Source organism: Phlebotomus argentipes, unplaced genomic scaffold (genome assembly GCF_947086385.1).
Source record: "Phlebotomus argentipes unplaced genomic scaffold, Phlebotomus argentipes genome assembly scaffold_4, whole genome shotgun sequence".
Taxonomy (NCBI): Eukaryota; Metazoa; Arthropoda; class Insecta; order Diptera; family Psychodidae; genus Phlebotomus; species Phlebotomus argentipes.
In genome coordinates, this window is record NW_026776174.1 from 12,583,658 (window position 1) to 12,594,998 (window position 11,341).

At 47.1% G+C, this 11,341-nt stretch overlaps 5 protein-coding genes across 5 annotated transcripts; 2 read left to right on the forward strand and 3 right to left on the reverse strand.

Annotated features, from left to right (window-relative positions):
• Nucleotides 1-12: 12 nt before the first annotated feature.
• LOC132258787 (uncharacterized) lies at nt 13-7,742 on the forward strand. The gene is made up of 7 exons (XM_059756262.1): nt 13-256; nt 1,364-1,536; nt 1,602-1,822; nt 1,881-3,663; nt 3,718-5,384; nt 5,846-6,208; nt 6,269-7,742. The coding sequence occupies exons 1-7, from the start codon at nt 13-15 to the stop codon at nt 7,725-7,727; spliced, it is 5,910 nt and encodes a 1,969-aa protein (XP_059612245.1). The 3' UTR covers nt 7,728-7,742.
• Nucleotides 263-1,270, reverse strand: LOC132258813 (RWD domain-containing protein 2A). Its single transcript, XM_059756298.1, has one exon. It carries the CDS (start codon nt 1,114-1,116, stop codon nt 271-273), a length of 846 nt encoding a protein of 281 aa, XP_059612281.1. The 5' UTR covers nt 1,117-1,270; the 3' UTR covers nt 263-270.
• On the reverse strand, nt 7,738-8,557 carry LOC132258821 (large ribosomal subunit protein eL31). Its single transcript, XM_059756305.1, has 3 exons — nt 8,465-8,557; nt 7,998-8,248; nt 7,738-7,934 (listed from the first exon to the last, which is right to left on the reverse strand). The coding sequence occupies exons 2-3, from the start codon at nt 8,219-8,221 to the stop codon at nt 7,784-7,786; spliced, it is 375 nt and encodes a 124-aa protein (XP_059612288.1). The 5' UTR covers nt 8,222-8,248; nt 8,465-8,557; the 3' UTR covers nt 7,738-7,783.
• A 144-nt stretch (nt 8,558-8,701) lies between these two features.
• Nucleotides 8,702-9,748, forward strand: LOC132258811 (uncharacterized). Its single transcript, XM_059756295.1, has 2 exons — nt 8,702-9,445; nt 9,509-9,748. The coding sequence occupies exons 1-2, from the start codon at nt 8,715-8,717 to the stop codon at nt 9,741-9,743; spliced, it is 966 nt and encodes a 321-aa protein (XP_059612278.1). The 5' UTR covers nt 8,702-8,714; the 3' UTR covers nt 9,744-9,748.
• A 90-nt stretch (nt 9,749-9,838) lies between these two features.
• LOC132258810 (uroporphyrinogen decarboxylase) lies at nt 9,839-11,307 on the reverse strand. The gene is made up of 5 exons (XM_059756294.1): nt 11,197-11,307; nt 10,979-11,092; nt 10,292-10,921; nt 10,066-10,233; nt 9,839-9,999 (listed from the first exon to the last, which is right to left on the reverse strand). Exons 1-5 carry the CDS (start codon nt 11,212-11,214, stop codon nt 9,856-9,858), a joined length of 1,074 nt encoding a protein of 357 aa, XP_059612277.1. The 5' UTR covers nt 11,215-11,307; the 3' UTR covers nt 9,839-9,855.
• Nucleotides 11,308-11,341: the final 34 nt, after the last annotated feature.

Sequence of the window (11,341 nt, forward strand, 5' to 3'; positions counted from 1 at the left end):
CGTGAAACAGCCATGGTGTCGTGCGGAGTGATATTCCTTGTTCTCCTTGTTCTGAGCAATACAGTGTGGATTGAGGCTTTTAATCATGAGTTGAAGGATCATTTTCTGGAGAATCTCGAAGAAACGTTCACCCAGAAGCCGAATCGATCAGAGGAGGATATGGCGCGTGAAATACACGTGATGGTCAGTGATTTCGTGCATTTGGGGCGCGATCGGGCCAAGAGGGTTCGCAGAGACACGAAAAGCAGAGCTTCAGGTAAGAAAACTGCTTTATTCAAAGCCAAAAAGCTCCTTCTTGATGTCGCCACAATTGTGAAGCTCGAGGAACTTGATGAAGTTGCTCATGTTGAGCACGACCTCCTCATCATCGCCCACATCGGCGAAGAGCATCTCCCTGAAGTCCTCGAAGAGTCTGGACTCGGTTTCCGACTCCTCCGCCTTCTTGATGCTGATTTTCTGCCAGTGCATCTGACGCAGCAATTGCCAGAATTCTTGAGTGCTCGCGCGATCGCCCTCCACGCAGATGATTCCCGGCTTTCCGGGCAAAGAGAATCCCGTGAGCGCTAAATCATTGGCATTCTTCACGATATTCCGTCGCTTGGTTTTGCTCTTGATATGATGCGAGTAAATCCATAAGCGCTCAAACGAGCTTTTCACCTCCTCTTCAGTGCCCTTTTCATGCGATACCGTTGCTCGTAAATCTTCCACATTGTCTTGCACCCAAGAGACAATTTGATACACGTAAGGTTCGCTCTTATCGAGCGTGTCAATGTACTCTTCAATTTGCTCGCATAAGGTCAACTCTTGCCTTTTTGTGAGCACTTTTGAGTCCACTTGAACGCGTGGGATTTCAACGGAGGGATAAAAGTGTGGCAATTCAACACTCAAATGCATTTTCCCATCGATTAGTGGAAAGCAAATTCGGAAATCTAGCTTTCTGTGCACGGATTCCAGTCTACCCTCGAGGAATTCATTGATGTCCGCGGCTATGCTATGGTCATCGATGTGAAACTCCCCGGGATTGCAGAAGATCGACTCCAGCATGCTAAGCTCGTCGATTTGCTGCTGCAGACAAGTCCGCAGCAGATCGTTTTGCGTGCTAATCTCATCGTCCATTCTGCAAAAGACAGGAATATTAAGTCAAAAATTGTCTGCATTTCATCATTTCAAAGTGGAAGCGTTTGAAAGTTTTATGAGATCTATTTAAAGGCAGAATAAGTGACTAAATCAAGTTTAAAAATAAAATCAAGTTAAAATATCAGTTTTCTTTGATTTTGAATTTTTGATTCTTCCTTGAATCCACGAAGCATAAGAACTATTGGAAGCAGTTTAAAGGTTTTTATGCATTGTTTCCCCCTTGCAGCCCACTTCAACCTTGTGGGATTCGAAGATCTGGGCTCGATTCCAGTCAGTTTTCCTCTGGATCTGTGCCTCATGAATGTCTTGAGCGACACTTTTGCTGTGGCTCTGCACACAAACGGCCCAGAATCTGAGAAGGATAACAGCAGCGCTGAAATTTCCTTCTTTCGACTAAACGTAAGAACATTCTCTTCTATTCCTTAATGCGTTTGAATCGATTTAACTTTTCTCTTTACCTTCAGGGTACAGAATTCACACTGGATCACCGAGAAAAGCTGGCGAAGAGTTACAATATGGATTGTATTGTCGTCGGAAATCTGGCTTTTGTGGCTGTTGCTGGAGAATTAAGGAGGGAGAATCTCTGGGATATCGGCTCGCCGGTCTTTCGAATCAACCCACAGGACCGCACAATAAGATCTGTGCATTTCGACAGAATGGAGCATCAATTAGCCGCTAAATTCTGGTAAATTCTACACAATTTTCGTCTTTTTAGCAATTTCTAATCACATTCATGATTGCAGGTCACACGGAAATGACATCTTCCTGATGAAAACGTTCCGGACGAGCAATATGGCTGCGGATATCCAGGCCAAATTCCTCTGCCCAATCTACAAATGGAATGTGGCAGGCAATTTTGAGCTCTGGAACGGGATTTCCTGCTCAAACACCGTCGCCGTAGAGGTTTTTGGCGTGAATGAAGACACCTATTTGGCCATGGCGAATGGCCTGGATGAGAAGAAGTCTTCGAAAACGCCTTCGGTGATCTACAGGCTTGATGAGACCGCCCAGAAGTTCGTCTATCAGCAGGGAATTGTGACGAATGGCGCTGTCGACGTGAAGCATTTTCGGGCTGGCGATGGAGACTTTCTGGTCGTGGCGAATTCCGCGACGAGCGCAGACGAAAGCAGGGATGATCTTGCATCCCACAGCATAATCTACAAGCACGCTAATGGACAGTTTCTGCCCATTCAGAGCATCACGACGGACGATGTCAGCAACATTTTGCCTGTGACTGTGTCCAAGGATCAAGTGATTCTCCTGTTCTCCAGCCAGGAAGCGCCCATTAAGATCTTCGAGTACGACGGATGGAAGTTTTACGAGTCGAGCGTGAAGTACAGTGGCGAATCCTTCGACACTGGCGTCACGAGGATGAGAGAGTACAGATTTGGGCAATATTCAGTGATCGTGATCGCTAACAAGCGTGTTTTCGGCGAGACCCAGAACATTTTCACGCCACAAGTGAAGCCTGTGCCGAACTATGACATCTACGAGGAGATGCTGAAGTGGTGTGAAGAGAGTCTCGCTGAATTGACCAATCTGAATCTCGAAGAAGCTGTGCAGATGATGGATGAACTCCCTAAAATTACCGATGAGGAAATTGTTTTTAAAGGAGTGGAATTTGCGTCTCTCGAAGTGGAGAGTGTTGAAACGAAGGCAATGAAAACTCCTGAAATTGACTTGGATGAAGAAACAGTGAAGAAAATCAATGCCATCAGCCAGAAAGTTGTAGATCTTCAGCTGAAGATGAGCAATATCGATGAAACTTTGAGGATATTCCAGGAAACTGATGATCAACAATTGGCTCAACAACTCCAGGAGGAACTCACACAACTCAACTTGGAGTATGATGAAGTTTTTGCCGATGAAGCTACTGTTGAGTTCCTCAATGGATTGGAAACAAAACACCTTGTTCACACTGATGAGCCACTGAATTTGCCTAATGTGAATCTCAAGTGTGCCAATGCAACGATTTCCGGTGATTTAAATATTGCAAATCTCACTGATTTGCAGAAGTTCAATTCCTCAAGTCCAGACACATTGATCGTTGAGAATCTTCAGGTGCAGAGCATAAATTCGCTTAACTTCTCTACTATTCAGGAGAACGCGAAGAAGATGAATTTGACTGTGATCAAGGCGGATAATCTCATTGTCAATGGACTGGTGAATGGCGAGGATTTGTCGGTGCTGGAAAAATACGCTCTCAGGACAGAAGGCAACCAAATGATCGCAGAAGTAGCCAGCATCGATCACTTGGTGGCGAAGCATGTAAATGTCTTCAGGAAGATTTCAGGAAGAGACTTTTCGGACCTGGTTTTGGCGGATGAAGGCGATTTTAAAGTACCACGTGTGAGTTTTCTCAGCAATTTCTCAGTCGAAGTGCTGAATGTCACTGAGAAACTCAGCCAAATTATGGTCTTCAATGGTCAATTGGATGTTGTTCTCACAAATTCCACAGAAAAGCAGATCATTGAGGGCAAGAAGACGTTCAGCGATGTGAAATTACAGAAACCAATTGTTTTGCGGGTAAGAAATCAATGTGAATCACTGAGTCATATTGTTAAATTTACTCTCTTACAGGGGAAGATCAAGAGCGAGAGTCTGGACAAGATGAATCCCATGGCGAGCATCAATGAGAATGTTGTGCTAGAGGGAGATTACTTCATCACAGGTCCTGTGACGGTGAAGAGGGTTCTCAAAATCGGGGATTTGCTGAGTGGCGAGAATTCTCTCAGTCTTCGGCGACTCTTTGTCGACGGCCTGAGGAAGGATGCCCAGGAAATACACCAGGACATAAACTTCCAGCAGCCACTGAAGGTATCTCATCTCGACTCAGAGTCAATCAATGGAATCGATCCGGAGAATCTCGTTAGGATGAACACGGAAGAGAGTCAGAAGATTGTCGGGAAGAAGTTTTTCAGAGGGAATCTGATGGTCAACGAGGGATTCTGCGATGCTGGAATCATTCAGGGCGTCAATCTGACGGAACTTAATCAAACTGTTCTGCACAGAAGTGGCGATGAGATGATCGAGGGCGACATTCAGTTTCGGAAGATCACAGCGAATAGTGTAAGAAGCGAAGAGACTCTGTTCGCGGGCAAGGATTTCGCCAAGTTCCTGCACTTCGACAAGGAACAGCGATTTTCCGGACGAGTGACAATGAGGAAGCCGATCTCCGTGCGTAAGAATCTCACAATTGGCGACATTAACAGCAGTGGGAAAGTTTCTGGGGTGAATATCAGTGACTTTGTCACTGACACAGCGAGAAAGGGCGAAAGATTAACTCTCACAGGGAAGAAGATCTTCGTAGGAGGCTTGGCAGTTGGCGATCTGCATGGTGATCATCTTCCGGGTCTCAATATATCCCACATCGATGAACAGTTCTTTGCAGTCGTTGATGAAAAGATCTTCTGGAATTTTGTGGAGTTCCCAAATGAGACAATCGTCCGGGAAATGATGTTCCTGGGAAGACTGAACAAGATTCAGTCATCGGACTTTGGAAATTGCTGGCTTCTCACGGAAGGTGATCAGGAGTTAACAGCTCCACAGGTTTTCTCCACTCTCTCCGCCCAGGAAGGCGTGAATCTCCGTGGATTCCTCAATGGCAGGAACTTTGAGAAACTCATCGAGAATTCCTTCTTCATCAACCGACACGAATATCTTCCGGCTCTTAAATCTCTCGACAGAGTCACGCTGAATGATGCTCTCTGGATGAACGGCAGTCTGTCGGGTGTTTTCCTGCCTGAGTTGCTGACCAGGAAGGGCAGATCGGCGAAGATTCTCCCCAAATTCACCGTGTTCGGCGATTTGATTGTGGACAAGAATCTCTGGATCCGGGATTCAATCAACAACATCTCTTTGACAGCGCTCCTGGACTTTATCCGGCCACCGGCAAACGTCCAGCATCGCCTGTTCATCCACGGCGATGCGCACTTCAACAGCGAACCGAAAGTGGACTTCCTCAACGACCTGGACATCCTGAACGCCTACGAGAACGCCCTCAGAGTGTACAACAAGCTCGATTTCACTGAGTTTGTGCATCTTCACGAGGCAGAGTTCCTGGACAGAGTTTTCTTGGCTGGAATGAGTAATGGTATCAATTTGACTTACGTGGCCGAGAACTACTTGAGTTGCACAAAGGCGCAGGAAATCAGTACAAAAGTTAACTTCCTGGACACGGTGACTCTGAATGTTCCGCTATCATCTGATCAGATGCATCTCGAGGGACGCTTTAGAGGCATGGACAGGTGAGTAAGAGCATTCTGCACAATAATATTGAAAAGAAATGGTTTATTTACAATTTTTACGCAACGCCGCGCACTTTTTCTTCCCAAAAGCAAGAGTTACAATGTTTACAGAAATCGTCAGTGGACAATTCCACGCTTTTAACGGAAGTTTACGTTGAAAAGGGAATTGCGGGGTGATTTTGGACAGTGTATTAAATGTATGAATAATTTTTGTGAGAAATTCAGGCAAGGCGAGCAAGACACTTTATCTTTTAGTGGTGAACTTTAGAAAAGAACATTTTTATTGTCCAAAGCATTTTAAATTGATTTTAATTGAGTGGACAAAATTCAATGATCCAATGCAAATTTGTGTCTGAATTGAATTCCATGAATTTCTAGTGAATATTTCGATGATTTTCAGAGATTTTTATAGCATCTTCAGTGAATTTTTTACTCACGCTTCGCATTTTTATTCTCTTCAGCGACGAAACTGTGAAAATAGAGGAACTCGACGAGAGAGCGGCGAAAATGATTGGGAACCAGACAATTTCTGGTCAGTGGCGCCTGAAAAGTGTGATTGTGGAAGGAGACCTAGAAAATTCGCGCATAAATGGCCTTAATGTCGAGGAGGACTTGCTGAGATACGATGTAGAGAGGAATAATGTGACTGGACTGAAGAGACTCCATCATCTCGTGGCGGAAAATGTGAAATGTGGCGAGAAGAACTGCCTTGTCCAGGGCGTGAATGTTGTCCAATGGTTCGCCGATGCGGTGTTTCTCATTGGGAATCACACAATTCACGATACAGTGACGCTGAAGAGGGCAGTTTTCCACACAGACATCACGTGAGATTGCTGAAAAGTCATATTCAAATTGATTTTCTGCAGCTGCTATGCCTTTTCCAGGGTTCACGGGCGTGTCAACAACATCACCTTCGACAGAGACACCGTCCTGACCAAGGATTGCCGGCAGGTCATTCAGGGGAATGTCTACATTGACAACAGATCGAAGGACAGGAGCAAATTGCACTCCCTGACACTCCATCGGCTCAACGCGACGAGGATCAATGGGAAGGACGTGGAAGACTTCCTGACGAATGTGGCTCTGCAGAGTGACGGCGCGAACCCCGTGGAATCTCTGGTGGTCTTCGAGAAGCCTCTGGTGGTGGAGAATCTCCAGTGCCGCGGCAATCTCTTCGGCATGAACATGAGCGGGAGGCAGGAGGAAATGGAGATGGCGCAGGAGCTGAGCGTGCTGGAAAGGAAGCTGAAACGTTTGTACGAGAAGGCGCAGACGATCGTGAAGCACCAGAGCAGTGATGTGACTTATGTGGATTCCTTTCGAGTGGCGCAAACGCTGACGGGCGTGCTGAAGAAGATCGTGCCCATTGAGTTGCTGAGAAATGGGAAGATGAATCTCTATCTGGCCATCCTGGCGGGACAGCCCAAGGAGACCATCATCAACTTCTACCGACTGGAGGAGTTCCAGAGGAAGACATTTGTGGAGTCTGACATTCCGTCGATAAGATTCGCAAACGAGGACTTCGTGAGCATTGATCGCCTGCACTTCCTGGGACAGGACTTCCTCTTCACCGAGAAGCACAGCCTCGAGCTGGGCTACACGCAGACGATCTTCCACTACGTGCACGACAAGATCAAGGTGATCTACGAGAGATTCTCCAGAACGCCGCGCAGGATCGCGGTTGTGAGACAGGAGAAGCAGGAGTGCATCGTCGAGTACTCAGTGAAGGACTTCCAGGTGTCCGTGGAGTGCCTGGTGAGGGACAGCGCAGAGAATATCACATGGAAGCCCTATCAGAGACTGACCATTCACGCTGTGCGTGAATTGATGGCGCTGAAGACGAACGTGTTCGCCGCGCTGACCACAAATGGAAGCGTCAGCATCTTGGAGCATCGCCCCGGGGAGAAGTGGCAGGAGAAGCAGGCGCTCTCCATCATCAATCCTCTGGACATGTCTTCGGAGACCTTCGAGGGCAAACTCTACCTGGCCGTCTGCTCAGGGCAGACTAAAAACTCCGTTCACCACGGATCTGTGGAGATCTTCCGACACGTCGGCAAGAAATTCGTCCACTTCCAGCACATCCCCATTGAAGCCTCCACTAGAATCCAGTTCTCTGTCCTGCCATCGGGGCAGTTCATGCTCTATGCACTGACTGGGAATCCCGGACAGCCGCTGATTGTGTACATCTACGCCGGAATGTCGGGCTTCCGGCAATTCGCCGTGGCATCAACAATACCGAAGGGAAACCGACTCACCGTGATCAAGGTGCCGAAGTTCCGGAAGGAATTTGTGGCCGTTCTCTCGGCCAGCGAAGCCACCCTTGTCGAGGCTGTTATCAGATAAAGTCTTGAGATTCAATTTCACGGTGTATTTCTCGCCTGTTGCCCAACACAATCACTCTAATCGTCGCTGGACTCCACATTCTCCGTCTGGAGGCCCTTGTAGGTGGGCACTGGAACGTACGTCACGAGGGTGTACAGCTTGTGGGGAGAGTCCTCGTCGTCGTTGCGGCGACGCGCCAGGCGGACGCGAACACGCACGGGAACGCTCCTGAAAATGCACATTTTTCCAATTAGTTCTCGCTCTGCGACGCAAAGATGCACTGCACTTCACCTGATACCCTTGGACCAGATGTGCTTGTTCAGACGGGTGTCAATGCGCACATCCTTGGTGCCCATCTCGTGCTCGGCAAACTTCCGGATCTCCTTGATGGCGCGTGGGGCGCGCTTCTTGAACCCAATGTTGTGAATCCTCTTGGACAAGTGGATTGTGCACTCACGCGTCACCACCTCATTGATGGCGGACTTGGTGCGTTTCTCCGTCTTGGTCTTGGCCATTGCTTTTCAGAGGATTTCCTCGAAAATCTGCAGAAAATAAGAAGTTAACCTCACTTTCCATTTGACAACACCACGCCACGCGAGTTCCCTAAATGTGCTATTTTCTCAATTTACAAAGAGATTTTCGAGGGAATTTATGCATGAAACGCTTCACTGGGATTTGCGGAGCAAGATTAATGGGTTTTTGGAGAGGAAAAGCTGGGTTTTTGTGGGGAAAATCGAGAAAAACACACCAACACGTACCTCACGTCTGAAAATTTTGAGTGAAAGACCGCAGCGATGCATTTGATGGATCGGCACTCAATCGCTGGCATGACAGTGTCCCAAAAGTCCAATGAAAGCTTTTCATGGGGGCGCTGAATATAAATAAAGCCAGACGAGATAAGATTGCGAAATACACGTGAAATCAGTGATAAAATAGTTTCTGCGGCCACATAAAATCAAAAATTACCAAGAAATTAGTGATAAAACCGAAAAAGGAGCCCAGAAAAGAATGTCGTCCACAAGTATTCACGATCTTCCACTGCAAGATTTGGCGCCGTGCCTCGCGAAGCACCTGAACATTAGAGACATTCTGGCCATCCGGCAGTGCTCGAGGGATTGGAAAGAAGTCGGCGATCTCATGCTGAAGAACCTCCAGACATTTGTGTACTTCATGGACAAACATCGCGACTGTCCTGATGGCATTTTCCGTATTATCGCAAAATATTGTCATCGCCTGAAGAAGATCAAAGTTGTGTTCGACGAAGATGATTTGTACTCCTTCTTCGTCCCGCTCGAGATTGATAATCTTCTCGCGGAGATTTTCACGAAGAATCCTCTACTGGAGATCGTGGATGTCAATTTCCTGGGAAGGGCCGTGGATCTCTTCGAGGAAACCCCGAATTGGCTGTTCGCTCTGGCAAAGAGCTGCAAAAAGCTCGTCGGCCTGGCTTTAAAATTCGAGGAACACACGAATGATTTTCTGCAATTTCTGGGCGAACACAACAATCAGCTTCGGTGGCTGGATCTGAGTGACATTCAACCCGCTCAGCACTACTTTTGCTTCTACAATCCGCATGTTCTTATAGAGTTTCTAGGAAAGCAACCTCGCCTGGAATACATCGGATTGCCGAAGCTCAGTCCCACGGACTTTGATGAGACAATGTCGGCGATCGCGAAGAATTGCAAGGATTTGCGCTTCATCCACTTGAACATCTGTGAAGACTTCTTCATTCAAGCAGAGTGAGTTGTTCCACTTGTTGAAAAAATTGCCGGAAAACTAACATTCAATGTTTTCACTCACAGAAAGCTCGTGGAAATCAATAAGAAATACAAAGTTACGGCAACTTGGAGAAGCTCAAAATGGGGATTGCCGGAGGAATTCAAGGCTTTGCTGGACCAAAACAACATCGAGTGCATTCCCGATTCACTATGGAAAGAAACTTTCAGGATGAGCTTAAGGAAAAAGTCTCTGCCCGACTATGAAGAGATCGATTCGAGTGAACGAAATCCATTTTATGAAAAGTTCTTCTATTTCTAAGTCCAGAACAAATTGAAATAAATTATTTCTTTGTTACTCGCCAAATGAAATAAACTGGATTTCTTTATTTCTCCCTCACCAAGGATTTTCCACATATTTCTCCGATTTGCGCCTATATTGCTGAATGGACGGTATCACAGAAGACACTCATGCTCTCAATGGGCGTCTGAGGCGTGATTCCATGCCCCAGATTGGCGATGTATCTCTTCTTGCCGAACTTCTGCACCATTTCCTTCGTCAAAGTGGTGATTTCGTCCTGGAAGATGCACATGAATTGCATAAAACTCACGCAAAGGCCATGAAATGAAAGCTCCTCACTCACAGGACTCTTGTACATGTCCTGGGGATCCAAATTGCCCTGCAGTGTGATGTTATCCCCCACTTCCTGCCTCGCCACCACGGGATCCACTGTCCAGTCAATTCCTATCACCTCGTAGCCCAGTTGCGCCTGTTCCCGCAGAGAATGTCCAGCGCCCTTGGCGAAGATTGTCTGCGAGAGAGTCAGAAATGTGTTAAGGACTGCAACAGCCCAAGAACTCTATTCTCACCATTGGAACACACTCAATATTCTGCTCCTGAAGCTTCTGCCTCAGCTTCAGCGGGATTGCCTTCAGATAAGGCAGAGCCACTGTGAGAAATTCCTCCTTCGACAGCCGTTCAGCACTGGACTCGAAGATCTGCAGCATTTGAGCGCCCGCTTTCACTTGCATCTCCAGATAATCCACAATGATCTCTGTCAGCAGATCCAAGAGCTTCTTCGTCGCTTCAGGATGATCAGAAATCCAGGCTTTGGCCTTCGACATGGTCTGACTGCCGCCACCCTCGATCATGTATCCCATCAGCGTCCAGGGCGCTCCTGAGAACCCAATCAGAGGCACTTTGCCGTCCAGCAGGTGACGCATCATTGTTATAGCCTCGCCCACGTACTTCAGGCGCTCCACCGCGCCGTCTGGAGTCAATCTGGCTATGTCATCAGGGCCACTGAGCGGCTCAGGGAAGACAGGTCCCTTTCCCGGATGCATTTCCACCGTCAAGCCCAAAGCCTGCGGAATCACGAGGATGTCCGAGAATATTATCGATGCATCCAAGTCGAAGCGCCTCAGAGGCTGCATTGTGACTTCACACGCCAATTCCGGCGTCCTGCAGACGGTGAAAAAGTCATACTTCTTTCGCACTTCCTGCAAAAAGCATTCAATCTTTAGCAACTCCTCTAGAAACATGCATCAAGGATTTACCTGGAATTCCGGCAGATATCGTCCTGCCTGGCGCATCACCCACACTGGAACTCTGTCCACAGCTTCTCCACGAGCCGCCCTCAGGAGATTATCATTCTTGAGGGCAGGAAATGGCTAGTCATCGTAAGACAGCAAGAAAACCAATGAAAACATTCAAAATCACAACCAAAACACCATTTTCAACGCAATTGGTATATCTTAGATAAATAGATTCTCACCTTATTCGAGAGAGACATTTTTCCTTGTGAAAACTCGGGTATTTTTCCCGGAAAATGCAGAAGAATGATTGTTTTGAAAAACCACCTGTATGAAAATCAAAAAGCTTCAGCGGTTGTCAAAGGAGTGTCCCAAAAAGCTTCTCCT